Source organism: Condylura cristata, unplaced genomic scaffold (genome assembly GCF_000260355.1).
Source record: "Condylura cristata isolate star-nosed mole 26May11 unplaced genomic scaffold, ConCri1.0 scaffold00033, whole genome shotgun sequence".
Lineage (NCBI taxonomy): Eukaryota > Metazoa > Chordata > Mammalia > Eulipotyphla > Talpidae > Condylura > Condylura cristata.
In genome coordinates this window covers 4,299,665-4,318,887 of record NW_004567134.1, presented here as the reverse complement: position 1 = coordinate 4,318,887, position 19,223 = coordinate 4,299,665, and the positions used below count along the sequence as shown (strand labels likewise).

The window sequence follows — 19,223 nt, the reverse complement described above, 5'->3', positions numbered from 1 at the left end:
TGTGTGTGTGTGTGTGTGTGTGTGTGTGTGTGTGTGTGTGTGTGTGTGTGTGTGTGTGTGTGTGTGTGTGTGTGTGAACTCTGGCCATAGTGGTGCTAGTGCTGAGACAATCTCTATAGGCCACCAGGGAGGCACCTAGTTTAATTCTATTGTTTAGTGTCTCAGTCTCTGCCTTGTTTTGAGAATGTATTTGCATCCCACTGTTGGAGTAAACTTTCATTCCTTGAATGAACCAGATTGGAAGCTTTGCAGTCTCTCCCTGGACTGCCTTTCTGAGAGTATGGTAGAGAAGTGCAGCAGAGAGCACCTGCACTGAAGAGGGGAGGGCGGAGGAACAAGATCACGTCACAGTGCCCTTTGTCTAGCCATTGGAGTTTTTCAAATAAATGACAGCAGAAGCTTTCATTCTTGGAGCCAGGCTTGTCCTTTGGTATGACTGCAGGAGACCCTTCTGTCACTGAGGGCTTTTGTGGGACTACGTGCTGGTGAGAGGGAGTTATATTTCCTGTGAGTGAGTGATTTAGGTCTTCAACCACAGATGCTGTAAGCAGAGAGTGGGTCACTACTGAAAATGTATCTGGGCCCTGACAAGCAGGATTGAACTTGTCAAAAACCTCCTCTCATCCTTAGTATCTCTGTTCTAAATAACCTAAGAAAACAGGGCTTAAATTCTTAAGTAGCTCAGGCTGAATGCATCCTCCCTGCCCTCCATCCCCTATGCCCTGGAGTGCTGGCTTTGTAGTGTGAAACACTATTTTACCCAAGGTAACCAGCTACTTTCTTTACTTTCTCTATTTCTAGTAAACTGGGTTTCATCTCTTCTATCCATTGTTTTGTTCAGAACAGTTAGTGCACTATTATAAAAGTTAAGCCATATTTTCTAAAAATCCCAGTAATTTAGATGTTTATAGGAGAAAACAATGCCCTGCCATTCATGTGTGGGTATAAACCTGTTGATGACAGTGTGGTTATGTGTATGTCTTACAAAAATGAGGCAGGTTTGCATACTGTCATGCATTCTGCCTGTTTCGACCTAGCATTACATTACAGATTTCTGTAAGTTTAGTGTTCATACCTCCTCTCAAAGAGATCCAGAGTATACCACTATAGTTACACAGTTTATCTGTCTCCTAGTGATAACTAAGTTTATCAAACTTGAAACAGTTTTCTTGTTCATACTGAAGGTCCTGCTGCTGTAGCCATGTGCACAGGCTTTCTTAGGTAGTTCAGTGGAACTGGTATCAGTGGGCCTGCTGGATTTATATTTAAGTATGTCATAATAATCTCATTCTACAAGGACAGTTGATTTACCTGCAGTGGAAGAGCGTGCTTGTTTTCTCATACAACTAACAGATTTCTAGTCTTAAATTTTTACCACCCTAATATTTGTCTTTGAGTCTCAGTGAAAGTGAGGATTTATTTATTGGTCATAGATTTCTTCTTTAGAGAAATGCTTGCATACTTCATCTGGTGTTAACATATGTAGTAGACATGCTAGAACATGTTTAAAATTTTGATAGTAAGGTACAAACCTCTAATCACACACTGCAACTATCTTCCCCGTCTTTTTCATAAACTGTTTCTCTGTAGGGATATTCAGTTTTTGTGTAGTCACATCTGTTCATCTTTTCCTGTGTATTTGTGATTTGTTTTTAACTTCAGTTGTGTCTTTTATTCCTCCAGGAGATTGTTGAGATTTCTGATGTAAGGCACATTAAAGTTAGTGGTTTAAGAACAGTGGTGGAGGGTAATAAGATAGGAAGGAAAGAATGAATAAAGGATGCCTTAAGCCAGCCCAGTATAAGTTGTGTAAAGGGACACTCTGCGAAGTAGGGGAAACGCACTAGCATCTGAACTGCCCCAACCAATCAGCTTGGGCTGCAGGCTGCTCCTGGGGCATCAGTGGAGTGTTCAATCACTGCTACTGCTGCTACAGAACACCCTAAATTAAGTGATGTAAAACAGCAACTGCTTTATAACCTCTTTAATATCTGGGGTCTGACTGGGGCTGGAGTCATCTGAATGCTTCCCTATCTCACAGGTCCATGCCTGAGCTGGGAAGACTCAAAAGCTGAGTACACAACCCTGGGGCATCTCTCAGCTGTGTTCCCTCCACCTGTTCTCTCTAGTTTGTACACTGCGGGGTAGTTAGACTTAACATGTTTTTTTCCAAAGTACACAGACAACTGTGCATGAGCCAGGGGAAAACCTTTGGAAAAGAGGGACAGTGCGGGAAGTCACAGCACCATGTAGGTGTCACTTGCTAAAACCCAAAATCAGAGGGAGGGGAACTAGATGTGGTCCACCTCTTGGAGGAGTGTCAGTCTTGGGTTGTGTTGTAAAATCACCACAGGGAGTTAATTTACCTGCCACTTCCTGCCTGTTGCCAAGGGCATGTTGACAGGCATTTGCTGGAACCTGGAGGCAATGAGGGATGTGGATGAGGCATTGACAGCCTCTGCTACGGGTTGTCAAGATAAGAATGAAGCTTTCCACACACACAAGATAAAAGTTCGCTTGTATTTTCCTCTAGTTCCTGTTAAAAGTTTTCAGTTTTAGTTTTGCTTTTTAATATGAGATGGGAGTAAAATACTTTTATTTTAATGGTTAGCTAATTGTACAAATAGTTAACCCAGTAGTTCTCAAACTTTTTGGCTTCTGGAACCCACTGGCATTCTTAAAACATTGTTGAGGACTCCAGAGAGCTTTTGTTTATATGATTGCTAAATACTTAGGAAATACTTAGGGTTTTTTTTTTTTTAACTGTATAGTAAATTTTAAAATTTCAAACATTAAATTCATTTTTAAAAATATAAAAACTAACATTTTTAGTGAAAAATAACTAAGAATGATACCATTTTACATATGTGCAAGTTCATTTACTGTGCGACTTAAGACAGCAGGATTTTGCTTATCTGCTGCTGCATTCATTCTGTTGCCATATCATGCAGCTGCCAATCATGCAGTTTCATGGACGCTTCCCAGTACAAATATAAGAGAAAGAGAGTTTAAAATTTATGAAGGTACTGGGCTCCCTAAAGGGGTCTTGGGATAACTGCTGATCAAGAACTCTCAATGATAATGGAAATGGCAGCTTGAGCTGAAGGCATCTTTATCCTCCATATCCTTCAGTACTATACTGAAGAAATTGTAGGGGGCTGGACCTAAGAGGAAAAACCAAGTTAAGAACCTAGTTGGGGAGTTCCCGGGCTGGCTGGCAGTGCAGGAAGGCATTCTGAAATGCCCTGATATGTAGGTTAACCATATAATGTCCATATTGTAAGGTTTTTGACAGGACCAGTAAATATTACTCCACTAAACAATAAAATACATGCATCACACCACATAAGTGATTGAAAAATTACTGCAGCAGGATAGTTTAGGCATCTTTCTCTGTTCTGTGGCAAGACCTGTTTGTTGTACATTAACATGTCACATCCCAACATCCCCCCCTGGTTCCCACCTGCAGTCTCAGGGCAGAGACTACAAAAGCAAGTGAATGTGAGCCAGTGGGAAACCTTTAGCTGTAATAATTTCATTCAAAATGTGTTCCAGAATTTTTTTTTTTTAGAAGTAAAACCTAAAAACTTTGCTATTTTGCTTTCCTTGTGATATTACTACTTCTGAGGCTCAGCACTGAATTTGTGGGAGGAAATGTTGTTATAACTACCTTCTCTGAAAAGTTCTAAAGAGCAGATTGTACTTACCCCCAACTGCCTCTCATTGTACAACTTAACTACCCCAAAGAATTGTTTGCACTTAATAGGGCCTATGAACTGAGTACTTTAGGAATCAGAGACTAGTAATTGTTTAATAGTTTTATATGTGCTGATATAAGCACTGCAACTGAAAGGACAAGACTCAACTATTTTTTTTTTTTAAGACTATTTAAGCATATAGAACTGGGGCACAGGCCAGAGGTGCAGGAGCAATGAAAAGATTCTCCCGAACAGAGTGGGGAGCAGAACAGGCAGACTGATTAAGTACATTGCTGAGGAGAGCAGCAGGCAAGACAAGTCTGCTGCACCAATGTGGGTTACCTCCTTGGCTGGGATCAAACTCGTTCTGAAGTGGCTTTGGTGCTAGCTTTGTATTGCTGCACTTTAACCGGTTGTGCCACCAGGGAGGGCCCAAGACTCAACTACTTTAAAGCAAATACCAGAGCTGTGAATTTTTAGTGAAAGTAGAGGAGTAATCACAATAACCTTGGAATTTAATTCTGTGACCCTATTTTATAACTTCGTGGGAAATAGCAAATTAGAATTATTTTAAGTTAGACTTGTGTAGTATTTGCGGAAAAGAGCTGCTGTCTGATCAATCTTTATCCCGAACTATCTAGTGTGACCATAGATACACAGGATGCTGAAATTTCATTTGCATGCTGATATTTGTATCTCCCTTATGCCCCCTCTCCCCAACATACACACAGCCCCACTTTTAGGCCCTTGACATGGTACTAGTTTCCTATTATACTGACTCTTCTATACACCTTAATGCCATGCAGATAATCTAGAAAGGCAGGATTCTTAGCTGTGTACTAAAAAACTCTTCACCCCTCACTGAGAATAAGGAGTCTGATATTCATGTTCACTCCTGTTCTTTGACCATCTATTAGACATTAGAGTCTGTTGAATCTCTTTGCTTACAAATTGTATTGAAAGCAATGGGTGGAAGAGGAATTTGCATTTTCCCTTCATACTGGAACATAACTTTTCAGAAGAGCTGGTTTATGTTGTTTTTCATAAAGCAGCAGCATATAAATTGAAACTGCAGTTAAATGACTAGTGGGCAAGATTAAACTTTTGTAATGTTTTATTTCACGTAGCTTAAAACATTCTTAGAATTTTAAATAGTGATAGATTTTGAAAACGAAACTCTACAACTTCCATAGACCTCTTAGCCATGCTTCATGAAAAACTAGAAATTCTTTTGAAGGTTTATATACTTACTGCCAAATGAAGATAGCAGGTACCATTTCCTCAGTGTTGGTATCCAGGCTTTGTGAAGGACGTAGTTGGAAAGCCATTTAATTAGTGGCTGTAAAGATCTATTGTGAGGAAGAACTGGGATGTAGGCTCCAGGTATAGGGTTGAGCAGATTCACCAGAATTGGGGAGTAGAACTACACTGCTGAGGGGAGGGAGGTCTGCTGAGCCATGTGGGTCACCTCCCTAGTTGGGATTGAACTCATGTCACAGTGGCTGGTGATAGCTTCATAATACTGTCTTTAACACTTGTGCTACCAGGGAGGCCCATGATCTTATTTTCCCTTCCATTAGTATGGCAGTGTCCCCATTATTTGGACCCACTGTTCTGGTATAACTGCTGGATGCCACTGATGGGCACTCTTAACTTTGGCACCAGCTTTTGGTGGGAGTCTTCTACATTGGCCTTTGATCTGAAAGTACATCTCTAGTATCGCCAGTCACTTTTTTCCTTCCCCCACCTTGTATGAGGAGGTTGTTAACTTTACTGAAACTATAGCAGTGAATGTCCCACTTCTATACAGGACTCACCAAGCCATGTCACTTACCTGTTTGTCTCCTTAGAGATTTTTTTTTTGGGGGGGGGGATTCATGTTTCTTCTGCCACTTCACTTCTTATGAAGAGTGATGCTAAGGATAGGACATCTTTTATTTAAGAAGAGCTCATGCGAAGTTGTTGCTTTATTCTGTTTATGTAAGTATGCTTACGGGAGATCATTGTGGGAGATGTGGATTTCTTTTTCTTCTTTTTTAAGATAGATTAATTTACTTATGCATACAAGAACTGGGTCATGGGGGGGGGGGGTAGGAGCTACAGAGGATTCACCTGAGGCAGAGTAGAGAAACCGAACAGGCAGATTAACTGGAATACACTGCTGAGGAGAGCAGCAGATGAGACAGAAGAGTCTGCTGTGCCAAGTGGGTCAGCTCCCTGGAGGGCCCTGAATGGAACTCATATTTTGGGAGCTGGCGGTAGCTTGATAGTACTATCTTTTAACCCTTGTGCCAACAGCGAGGCCCCCAGATGTGGATTTCTCTTGGTAGACAGCTGCCTCAGTACCATTTTTCCCCCCATCTTTGAATGTCTTAGCAAAGGAAATTAAGAATGGACTTTAACTATTACATTTGCTGTATGCAATATACATTCCATGCTGGATTTCTCAATACAAGTGTGTGTGTTCTAGTTTTTTGAATGGTGGTGTTTTTACCATTTTTAAAAAAGATTTATTTATGCATACAGAACTAGGGTACAGGCCAGAGGTACAGGGGTGGTAAGAGTATTCACCAGAGAGGAGAGCAGAACAGGTAATGAGGAGAGCAGCAGGTGAGACAGAAGTCTGCTGCGCCTGCAGGTCAACTGCCTGGCAGGGGATCAAACTCATGCTGTAGTGTCTGCGACGGGGAGGGGCCCTGATTTTATAACCTTACTGCAGAGTTATATAGTGGAGAAAGATAATACCAGTAGTAACTTAAGATTTTTATTTGCGGTAATACTGGTTTATATCACTTTATACGCTAACGAATAGGTTCCACTCCCCACCCACACCGATAGCACACATTTATCAAGTATTATTGGGTCCCTTCCCCACTTTGTTACAGATACTGTACCCCTCCAGTAGCCTCAATTCTGCCGTCATTTCTAGACTGTTTTGACTCTGTATAGTCTACATGAGTAAAAATCATTTGGTATTTATCTTTCTCCTGACATACTACCACTTAGCATAAACCCTCCCATTCCATCCATATTGTCATAAATGGCAGGAGTTAACCTGTTTTTTCAATAGCATTCCATCATGTATACATCAATGTATACATCATATATACATAGCGCATTTTCTTAATTTAATTCAGTGATCTGTCATTTCTATTACTTGCCTGTTTTAAATAGTGCTGACCTGACCATGGCGTGCATGTTTCCTTACAATTGTTTCTGCATTCTTTGGATACATGCCAAGGAATGGAGTTAATGGGTCATATGATATAATTTTTATAAATCTCCACTTTATAATGTCTGGAATAGTATGCTTCCCCACAAGCAGTTCATGAAGGTTCCCTTTTTGCTTACTAACTTTTGTTGTTACTGGTGTGTGTGCTTTTTAATGTGGGCCATCAGTCTCACTGGAGTGAGGAGGATCTCATTGTGGTTTTGATTTGCATTCCCCTGGTAAGTGATTTGAATATTTGTTCATGTGTAATAGGTAATTAGTATGTCTTCTTTGGAGAAGTGTCTATTTAGCTCCTCTGCCCAACTTTTGACCTTTTTTTTTTTGTTCTATGCATTCTCTGCAGATCTTGGATATTGGCTTCCACTTAGGTGCTAATATTTTCTCTCATTCAATTGCATGTCTTTATCTTACTGGATTGCCAGCCTTGGTACTATTGATACTTGGGGTTGAGAGTATCTTGGAGTATAGTATGTACAGTGACTTTATTATTAAAATAAGTCTTTTACACCAGTAGGTGCCAGTAGCACATTACCTCCTAGTTGTGACATCCCAAAATGTCTGAGAGGCAAAATCATTCTCAGCAGTTAGGACCCATTACTTCAGTGTCACTGCTGACTGTGCTGATATAAGTAACTAGTTTACTTTATAATGAAGTTTTTGCAAATAAGAGAACAAATATACACTAGCCAATCCAACAATATTTTCCACTTGTGGTTTTCTAGGTTTATTTCACATACCAGTGTTTACAAATTTAGGATGGTATTGGGAAACTGAGTTGGGATTTTTAGGGGGAGGGGGTGTGAACTGAACTAATTCACTTGATCCTGTGCCGTTTTTTTTTTCCACTACTGCCAGGTTATTGCTGAACACATGCATTTTTATAGCATGTTTCTTCCCTCTCAACTTATTTCCTATTTTTTTCCCCCTAAGAACAAGACCAGATACCTAAAATAACATCTAGATTAAGCCTTGCTATGTTTGTAAGCAAGTGTCATTTCTCCCAATAAGTTTCAAAAGTTAATTGTTATCTTTTTGGTTCCAGGATGTTACTGATTTGAAAATTGAAATACAGTTTTGGCTTCTGTTGAAATGGAACAGTGGTCTAGAAAGTTTGAGAGGACTCACAAACAAAATGAATGTTAATTTTAAGTCATTCCAGAAAATTTTAAAGACAGTTTTATTGATTACTTCAGTCATTTAAGATACGGTCTTAATTTCAACAGTATATAAAGGATTATATGTATGAAGCAGAAATAGATTTTTTTTTACCTTGTGCAATTATCAATGTAGAATTAATGATAATGAAGAACCATCATGACACGTTATTGAACTGTCCTGTAGATTAGAGATGGGTCCTGATAATTGTAGGAAAAGCTGTTAAGAGATTACATGAATCATGACAATCCTTGCTCCTAATACTAGCTAAATGACATGCAATCATATATAAGAAAATGCTGTGTCAGAATTAAAAATGAATATTTAACATGCTTCCCTAGTTGTATTTATTTGGACTAAAAAGCTAGGTTAGAGACCACAACAGTGAGTATAGTCATGTGAGTTTTCTTACAAATCATGTTGTAAGCAGTGCTGTAATTCAAACTTTTGTTCATCTATATTATACTCAGGGAGATTTAGCATAATAATTTCAAGATCCTAGATTTCTGTAATGCTAAAACAGCATCTGCTTTGACTTACCTCTGGTGCTTAAACTACCTGTCCTTTAAGCCTAAAGTAAGTTTTCCTTTCTCACTATCAAAGTTTTAGAGGGCATCTGTACTGCAAATCTGTTTTAGTCTTTCATTAGTAATAGCTAGATATTGTGGATAATGCGCTGCAGCTTCTACATCAGTACTTAACTACTTCAGTGTTGTGGACACAACTTCTTTATTTAAAACCTTATGTAGCCTCCTTACCTCTGACTTCGTGGAACCTTAGGACCTGCTGTGGATTTGGTTTAAGGAACTGTTGTGCTGGGTGTGATAATGTATTCAGACCACCTCTAAAACCAGTAAGGCTAGTATCATTTGTTTTGCGATTTCAAAAGATGGTGGTCTGGTATAAGAGATCCAACTTTCAACTTAACTTCTTGCTGTGCCTTCCTCACTAAGCTTAATATTTTGTGTCTTGGGAACTAGCAGAGCCCAAGGAGGCTGGAGGAATGATCACCCACCTTCTAAATCAGTAGATTTTAACAGAAAATAACATTAGGAAGGTTACATTTCGCACATGAATTCACTCAATAACAGCTTTAAAGTGAGTATGTCAAGTTTTCATTCATCATTTCCCAAAGTCCCCTAGTTGAGGACTAAACCCTGTTACTAAAGGGCTTCTAGGACTATTACTATGCTATTTCATTTCTTTTTTATAACTATTACACAGGTGTGGATTTGATCCCTTATTCCACTTCTATTGAAGTCTATTCCCAAAAGAAAGCTGATCAGCAATCTTGACTAGTTATCAGACAACCAGTTGCCCTACTTCAGTACCAGCAATTGCCACATGTTTGTCACCTGCTTAAAGATCACCAAGACAGTTTTAAATACTCATCCTGTTCTCTTCCCCTAATGCTGTAACAGATTTCTGCCACTCAAATTTGGGAACCATCAGTTTTTGAATAACTCCTCTTTGTTCTTGCAAACCTTTCATCTATATTAAAGGACCAGTGGAATTGGATCCAAGCCAGCATGTCATCTCTAGGATTAGACTGACTAAATTATATATCACCAACCTATGAGGAAGACAGTATGCCATGATAATCTGTAATCTCTATTCTAGTTGTATTCATCCACTCAGTTTTTCTAGATCATATTATGTCTAAAAAGATACTCCTTTGCTATCTTACTCCACAGTGCTGGTCCCAAAGGTGATAACATCTATGAATGGAGATCAACCATTCTAGGGCCTCCAGGATCCGTATATGAGGGTGGTGTGTTCTTCCTTGATATCACTTTTACACCAGAATATCCCTTCAAACCTCCAAAGGTAAGGAACTCTTACTAATTGGTGCTAAAATTGAGACCTGTGAAAAGAATTGAAATGTACAGGAAATACTTTCTTTGGGTTAAGTAACTAAATGGTAGGATTTGAAGTGCCATCAGAAGCACTTAACAGCTCTGAATTTTCCAGCCAGGTGAAAGTTTTCTGAACACTTAAATGGGGTCAGAAAAATCTATGTACTAATAATAAAACATCAAAATCATTATCTCCTACCAAAGCCTTCAGTTTCCTCATCTGTGATAGCCCACCCATCTCTCATAATACTCTTCATTCACACAGGCAGAAGGAAAAACCCTCTTGGGGATGAGGTAGATGCACAAACAACTGCTACCACAAGAAATAATTGAAAAATTTCAGCTAAAACCATTTAGTTTTTACTTTGAAATGATCCATCATCATTGACCAAAATTAGGACACAAAACAATAACCCATCCTCCTGTACCGTACCACTGCTGGTAGCTCACCTGTGGGAACTCTGTTAAAAGTGAATGCTGTCTGTGATTTAGGTAGATAGGGATAGCTACATGATATGATGTAAGAGTTAGAAGAGATTTGTCTCTGCTTTTTTCTAAGAATTTCTTTCACAGGTTTTTGAGTGTGTGATCTTGTTTGCTAAACATTTTAAAGTTCTTTACTATTTCATGTAGCCTTGTAGTACTGATAGCTAACACAAGAGGTCAGCAAAGAAATAGCTATTCTAAGCGATTTTATGATTTCCTTAACATTTCCAACGAATTCAGGAAATAATAATAAAGATTATGTCAGATATTAAATCATTAATAGTGTGAACCTATGTTACTTTAGAGCCACTTGCTGGGAAAGAAAGTTTAGTGAAAAGATTCTTTGTTGCTATTTAAATTTAATGTTTAAATTTTAGGTTACATTTCGCACAAGAATCTACCACTGTAATATTAACAGTCAAGGAGTTATCTGTTTGGACATATTGAAAGACAACTGGAGTCCAGCACTAACCATTTCTAAAGTCCTCCTTTCTATCTGCTCACTTCTTACAGACTGCAATCCTGGTAAGGTTAATTTACTTTGTTTTACTCTTCTTCACCTTAATGGATACATTATGTTAAAGTACATCTTTTATTTTTCTCAACCCAGCAATTTGATTTGTAAACTCTACATCTTCTGACAGGCTTGTGCAATTTACTTGGTGGCATTCAGCAAAAGGACGATGTAGTCTACAGCGTTGTACTGTCTAGTTTTCTTTAACATACTGTGTGGCACACACACAAAAAAACCCCTCCAATTGGGTGGTATTTGTTAGTAGGAAATGGAATGAAGTAATGAGATAAAGGCTTATCACAGATACTTAGTAAAATAGAAGCATACAACTTTCTCTAAAGTAATCTACATCCTTTTCTTCCAGCCGATCCCTTGGTGGGAAGTATTGCCACTCAGTATATGACCAACAGAGCAGAACATGACAGAATGGCCAGACAGTGGACCAAGAGATATGCTACATAAGTTGGGTTTTCACAATTCTTACATTGTCTGTCACAGAGAGAGCTGCTTATGATTTTGAAGGGGTGGGGGAGGGTGGGAGTTGGTAAAGAGTAGGGTATTTCTATAACAGATATTATTCAGTCTTATTTCTTAAGATTTTGTTTTAACTTAAGGTATCTTGCTACAGTAGACAGAATTGGTAATAGCAACCTTAAAAACTGTCATTAGTTCTGCAATATTAGCTGAAATGTACAGAGAAAAAACATTTGGGTTCAGTTGCTTGTAAAAATTTAATTCTATACAGGTTATACACTTTGGCCGTTTATTTGGCCCTCTACAGAGTACACTATTCAAAAATTGGAAATCTTTTTCCTTCTTAGAAGGGAACATTAAGTTTTTAAGAGACTGTTATCTCATATATAAAATGGACTCATACCTATCAGACACCATATAGGAATTGAGTAGTTGTGAATTTTATTTTATATGCCAATTTCTTTGTGGAAAGATTATTATAGAAGTCTGAATCAGGACTTGTGGAAACCTGTAGTAAAATACCTTAAGCTGTTAACTGTAAGGTGTGGAATAGGAGTTATTCAGTGGGTTGGTTTTATGTTGTGGGCTGCTTAAGTCTGCATTTGTTACTGTGCTAATAAACAATATTAAAACAACCACCCAACATTGCTGTCTTCATTACTTTGTTTAAACATTTGTAGTTTTCAGATTTTGTTAACGCTATGGTAGCAAGTACATGGATTCTCTCATGGGCAAAATAAAATTAGTCTAGCCACATTGGACAGCAATTTAGCAATACCCAAATGTACTACACCAGAGAAAAGCACATACATAATCACTAAATGTTTTATGGCAAATATGGATATTAACACAGACTTTAGTTAGAAAAGAACCCACTGCAAGGCCATTTAGAAAATCAACACTATCTGGAAGAGAAAGCAGGCAATGACAACTATTTCTGAGTAACAATTACGAGGTTTATGTTTCTTTTATATGCAGCAGCACTTTGTAGCTTCAATTCGCCAACCTAAAAAGGACTCCATTTAAGATGCTACGGTTCACTAGATGCTTATTCTGTACTATATCACTAAAGTTTTTCTACTTTTTACTTACTGTATATAGTACTGTCAACTTGCTAAAAACAACCCCATTACTCACACTTGGCCAAAAATCTTCAGAGACTCCTGTAGCACAGACACAGGTGTTTAAATTGAAGACTACCTATAATGCATTATGTTTAGAGTATATAGTATGGAAGCTTTACTTTCCCTAGGTGCTTAGTAGTTCACTAAAAAACAAACAATTTGAGTAAAGCTGAATCACAGCTTTTGTTCTATTTAGCAAAATCTTCACAAGTTAGTTATGTACTAGTACCCAAATTGCTGTTCATATCCAGAAAAAGCTGCATTTTTTAAAAAAGTCCACATTTGAGCTAAGACATCTGCATAGCTTCTGGAACAGGTGAGAGAGGGGAAACTACTCAGTAGCTGTATTTGCATACTGCCCAAAATTTATTTCACTGTTTCAAGAGCAACATAAATAACAAAAATAATTTCAGGCCAACTTCTTGATATAACTTAAAGTGCACCTATTTTAGACATTTTAAAGGCAATCACTATTTGGCAAACAATTGTGGCATCAGTCATTTTTAGTTCTCAGAGCTAGAGTTTCCTTTGTTTTTCCTCCCAGGTAAAGGAAAGCTCGATTTGCTCTGAGGCTGGGAAAGTTTGCTGGCTAATAAAGTGAATGGTTCAATCAGAGTTTTCCGATCTGTAACTGTTACCTCCCATAGTCGCACTTTTTCGTTTTTCGCCCACTGCTGTGCCACTTCAGTGTCCACTTGTCTTTGCTCAGAAAGGTCAATTTTGTTTCCTAATACAACAATTGCTACCTGAAAGAAAAATACAATGATCATACTTTGTCACATTAATACTTTGTCAACATCATTTCCTAGGCAAAACTGAAGAAAAAGTTTAACAAACTGCTTCAACTAAATTGACCTCTTCCATAATTTTTTTTAATGCAGGTTCTCTACAAGTTGCTAAGAATAAAAGTGATGTATCTGTACCCACACAACAAATACTGTGTATCAATTGTGGGGGAGGGGGGCTGGGTTTTATTATATGAAAAAGAGGAAATAATGTATATTCCTATTTGCTTTTAATTTATATAAACTTTGAAGGACGCCCCAAAGGTAATGGTAAATCATAAAGTATGCTTAAGGGCCTCTCCAGTGGCACAGGATTTGTTAAAAGTCTCAGCACTATCAGTCAGCCACTGCAACATGAATCTGATCCCTTGCCAGGACGGTGACCCACATGGCACAGATGACCTCTCCTGTCTCACCCACTGCTCCCTACAGTTTCCTATGTATCACTTTTATTTCTGAACCACAGTCAAAATGATTATAAATGCAGTATAAGCCAGGTCTTATCATTCCTTTGGTCAGAAACAGTTGCTTCACTAAAATATTGCTCTTTCCATACAATACTCCTAAGCCCGTTTTATGCCTTCAGTGCTATTCCTAAATATGACAAGTAAATTCCCGCACCAGACCCTTGCATTAGCTAGTCCCTCCACCTGGAGCGCTCCTCTTTCTCCAAACTCCTGTGTGCACCATCCCCTCACTTCCTTGAAATCTGCTGAAAGTCACTTATTAGGAGACCTTCCAGACCACCCCACAGAAAACAGTACCCTCTATTCCCACTCTACTTTTCTATGTAAGATTACCCTTCGTGTATATTTTTGTTCATTGCCTCTACAGGGACTCTAGCTGGTCTACCGTATTCTCTGCATCTTGAACAATGTCAGGCACATACAGTATTTGCTAAGTATTAATTGAATGAATATGCTTCTTAAACAACCCTAGTAAAAAGATACCACTATTGCCTTTATTCTACAGATAAGGAAGCTGAGGTAGAAAAGCTAAAAAGCAGAGGCAAGATTAAATTATGAAGTATTGAGTGTTCGCTGAGCTCTTTCAAATTCTGAGAAGCAGGGAAGAGAATTCAGAGGATACTTAAAGTACCTAAAGCTGTTTACAGAAAAATGTAATTTAATAAAAAGCTCACTAGCAGTCCTCAAAGAAATGGAACAAATATTCCTGAGATTCATATGGAAGCACAAAAGATACCAAATAACCAAAGCTGTCCTCAGTAAACTACCTCTAGACTTCAAACTATACTGTGAAGCCATAATTAAAATAGCATGGTAACAAATCAAAAACAAGACACACAGGCCGATTGAACAGAATTGAAGATGGTGGCCTAGGGGTTAAGTCTCAGCACACTCATCACAGTTAAGGCCTAAGTTCATTGCCCAGCCAGGGAGCTGACCCACATACAGTGTAACAACTCCTGTCTGCCTGCTGCTTCCTGTAGCTGTGTACTTTACTAAATCTGCCTCTTCTGCTCCCCACTGTCCCTGGTGAACCCTCTCATACCTCCACACCTCTGTACTACACTCCAGTTTTTGTATGCATAAATATTTTTTTAAAAATAAGCTAACACCTTATACTAGTGACTGGCAAGGGTGTAGAACAAAAGGAATACCATCACACTGTTGGTGGAAATATAGACTGGCCCAACCCCAATGGAAAGCAGTGTGACTGTTCCTCAAAAGACCAGAACTGGATCTGCCAAACCACCTGGCAATTCCATTCCTAACTAATCAAAGAATACGAAAATTCAAAAGAAAAACTGCACTTTACAATAGTGGACATGTGGAAACAACCTAAATGTTCAAGAGCACCAGTGGACTAAGGAAATGTGGTATGCACACACTATGGAATACTACTCAGATATCAAAGAAGATAGAAAACTCATGCTATTTGTGGCAATATGGATGGAGGTGGAAGGGATTACACTAAGTGAAATAAGCCAGGAGAAAGAAATAAAACAGATGGTGTAACATGTGGAATATAAAGAAACCAAACAAAGGGTCAGGCAAAAACACTTTAAAACCAACCCCTGAAAGCTGTCCATAAATCCAAGGCATCCATGAAAAGGGGGATTAAAAAGAGTCTGAAAAGGGTAAAAAGAAGGCGAGCACAATGGGCTGTGGTAGACTTTGGGTACTTTGCTGGTGGAACCTATGTGACCACATTTGAGGGGAGAAATCCTATGCAAAACATAAACAGTACTTTATTAGTAAGTAAAACAAAATAACAGCATTTACCTGCATATGTATGTGGGAAAGACGGGAAGCAGGTGGGAAAGGAGCATTCCTTGTCTGCCTTTTTTAATGTCTTGAAAGTTGAACTTTTTTGAATATTCACAAATATTCAAAAATAAATATCAACAGCCCAAGATGTCCTTCAACAAGTGAATAAATCTGGGCACATACCACAGAACAAAACTGAGCAGTAAAAAGGAGTAAACTATTGAACTATTGGTATGTACAACTTGCATGACCTCCAGAGAACGATGTGGAATGAAAAAAAAGCTAAAAAGAACCAAAAAGTTACACATGTAGGTTTTCCATGTATGTTATCAGTCTTGAAATGAAATGACATGGAGAACAGATTAGAATTTGTCAGGGGTTAAGGAGAGATTGGGATTGGAAGGGAAGTGGATAGGGCTACAAAAGGGTATATGAGATCCTTACAATGAAGAAAATGTTCTGTATCTTATCACTATCTTGGCTGTGATACTGTACTTAGTGTATTGGGGAAAACTGTAAGGCAACTGTTTAAAATTTCATGTGAGTCTGTAATCTCAAAAGGTTTAACATTAAAAAAAAAAAATCCAGGTTAAGAACATCTAACCAGTGCTATTAACCAATCCATTACGTGGTTCCTACATGAGTAGGCAAGAAATGAGGCATGTGAATACCTGGGAAAAAATCTGTTCCAAGTATGGAAACCAGCAATTGAGAAAGAATTCATTGGGGAACAAAATTACTGGGTTGGCTGTTGGTGGGAATGCGAACTAGTCCAAATACTACAGAAAGCTGTGTGGAGGACCCTCAAATTACTGAAAATGGAGCTACTGTATGACCTAATTCTACTAGGAATTTACCCGAAAGACACAAAAACATTAATTTGAAAGGAAATTGCACTTCTATCTTCACTGCAGCACTATTTATAATAGCTAAGATATAAAAACAAATGCTGAAAAACAGATGACAGAATCAAGATGTGGTATTTATATGTGTAATAGAAGACTACGTAACAATCAAAAGAGAGAGAAACTCATGCCACTTGCAGCAACATAGAGCTGTAAGGGATTATGTTCTTTGAAATAAGAAGGAAACAGAAAAGGATAGTCTCACATATAAGGAATATAGGGAAACCAAACAAGAGGTCAGAGGAAAAAAAGACAAAACTAATATGCAAATGATAAGTCTGAGATCTACAGTGAGAGGAGGAAGGAGAAAAATGAGAGGAAGATGGAATCATTAAAATTCAACTTATGGGGCCCTCCTTGGTGTTACAATGGGTTAGAGTGCAGCACTGCAAGCTAGCCACAGCCACTTCAGTGTGAGTTCAATCCCCCACCCAAAAGGTGAACCACATGGTACAGCAGACCTCTCCTGGCCCACCAACTGCTCCCCTCAATAGTGTATTTCAGTGGATCTGCCTGTTCTGCTCCCCACTCTGTCTCTAGTGAATCCTCACTGCCCCTATACCTCTTGCCTGTACCCCAGTTCTGTATGCATAAAGAAAGAAAGCTTTAAAAAAAAAATTCAGCTTATACATAACAAACAATGAGAGAAAGTCAAATGCTGGTATTGACCCAACTCAGTCCTGTATTTCCCAGGCTAGGGAAAAAAAATAAGATTACAGATAATATAATGCTTTAAAAATAGTAAAAAGTACCCCAAAATCCATGCTATAATTTAGTGTTATAATTCAGAGTTCTTTTTAACACACACACTAACCTCTTTTTTGTCTTTAAACTTATCGATTTCTTTCTTCAGAAGCTCCACTCTTTGAAAGGATTCAAGGTTATTCACACTGTACACAAGAACAAAGCCATCAGCAAATGAAAAATAATGCTTTGGCAGCTCCACGCCTTCTTTCAGGCCTCTGGTGTCATAAAGATGTAACTGTTCTTTTACTCCCCGATCTGTTTCCACTGAAGCCATATATACATCTTCCATTGTTTCACAATCTTCCATTCCTGAGATTTAAAAAAAATCACTCCTTTGAAAAACTCAGAACCAACTGTTGAGTATTTTCTCGTCCCTATTCAGTGTATGTAAAACTCACACTTGGGTGAGACTCCACCAGTCCTCGCCCAAGGAAATTCCATCAGGAAAAGTGTCAAGAGTGGCCAGAAACCTGGTGAACTTCCACGAGAACCTCCCAGCCCCTGTAAACACAAGCAGAAGTCTCCTGAACTTATATAAAACCCTGTCAGTCCCCACCCAGTCCTGCCAAATGCCTCAAGACTTACTAGGAGAGCCTGCCAATACCCATCCAGACCACTGAAACTCCAGGACCATGTCAAGGGAGGAAGTCAGAGTGGCCATAGGCCTCATGAAACCCCACCAATACCAACCCAGACCAGAAGAGGCCTTGCAACTCAATATGCCTGAATCCACAAAGTCCTTGTGAAATCCATGGAATCCCCCATCAGCACAGGCTGGTGAGACCCTGGACTGGCAGCAGAGAGGCAGCATGCCAGAGGCTTCATGACCACCCAGGAGGCCGTCAGCCCCTCACCCAAATAGATGAGAACACTGACCAGGGAGGTGGGAGGAGCCACACCCAAAGGAAACCCCACAGAGCTATTGGGTTCCAAAGCTAATAAAATCAGAAGGAAAAACTTAACAAACAGTAACATGAGTCCCCAATCAAAGAAGAGAGAAAAGTCGTCCATTCATAGACATGGAAGCTATGCTCTCCCCATTAGAGACAGAGTTTAGAATGGCAATGATAAAGAAATTGAAGAAAACTCAGAAAAACAAATGTTGTTAGAAATGAACTCATAAATATAAGATAAAAATGGATTTCATGATTTCAAAAGAGAAATACAAGAGATGAAAAACTCAAGAGAAAATTGTGGAAGTAGAATTGATGAAGTTAAACAACCAGTTAATAGACTTGAAAATGCAAATGTCGAACAAAATAGAAGATACAAACAAATGGTAAAATATTCCCCACTCATGGGTTGAAGAATCAACATTTTCAAAATGGTCATTCTACCCAAAGCAATATACAGATCCAATGCAATACCAATAAAAATGCCAATGACCTATTTCAAAGAACTGAAGCATATAATATAGAAATTCATATGGAAGCACAAATACCCTGAATAACAAAAGCTAGATTGCCAAAGAAAGAGGATGGAGGTATCATACTTCCAAACTATTATATATAAAGCCAAAATAATTAAAACAGCCTAGTACTGGAAAAAATAGACCAATGGAATAGCTGAAAACACAAAAATGAACCCACATTATTTATGGATAATTAATCTATGACAAAGGAATAAAAAAAAACATACACTGGAACTAGGATGGCTCTTCAGTTGAGAAAACTGCATAGCTATATACAAAGAATGAAATGAAACCATGCTACATATACACCAACATCAACTCAAAATGGATGAAAGATTTGGATGTAAAACCTGAAACCATAAACTACAAAATACAGGGCCCTCCCTGGTGGCACAAAGGGTTAAAGCACAGCATATAAAGCTCTCAGCAGCCACTGTAGCACCAGTTCCATCCCATGCCAGGGAGGTGACCCACATGGCACAGCAGACCTCTCCTGACCCGCCCACTACTCCCCTCAGCAGTGTATTTCAGTAGATCTGCCTGTTCTGCTCCCCACTCTGTATCTGGTGAATCCTCTCACTCCCATACCTCTAGCCTGTACCCCA

The 19,223-nt window shown here is 38.8% G+C and overlaps 2 protein-coding genes across 2 annotated transcripts in view; one reads left to right on the top strand and one right to left on the bottom strand.

Moving 5' to 3' along the window:
* UBE2E1 (ubiquitin-conjugating enzyme E2E 1) overlaps nt 1-12,058 on the top strand; it is a 54,256-nt gene extending 42,198 nt beyond the window's left edge. The window contains exons 3-5 of the mRNA XM_004692283.2: nt 9,780-9,912; nt 10,805-10,952; nt 11,306-12,058. Coding sequence (XP_004692340.1) covers nt 9,780-9,912; nt 10,805-10,952; nt 11,306-11,403 — 379 coding nt within the window. The 3' untranslated portion in view covers nt 11,404-12,058. The remainder of the gene's footprint in view (nt 1-9,779; nt 9,913-10,804; nt 10,953-11,305) is intronic.
* A 22-nt stretch (nt 12,059-12,080) lies between these two features.
* Nucleotides 12,081-19,223, bottom strand: part of NKIRAS1 (NFKB inhibitor interacting Ras-like 1) — a 24,181-nt gene continuing 17,038 nt past the window's right edge. The window contains exons 3-4 of the mRNA XM_004692282.2: nt 17,275-17,516; nt 12,081-13,285 (exon numbers count right to left, since the gene is read on the bottom strand). Coding sequence (XP_004692339.1) covers nt 13,043-13,285; nt 17,275-17,516 — 485 coding nt within the window. The 3' untranslated portion in view covers nt 12,081-13,042. The remainder of the gene's footprint in view (nt 13,286-17,274; nt 17,517-19,223) is intronic.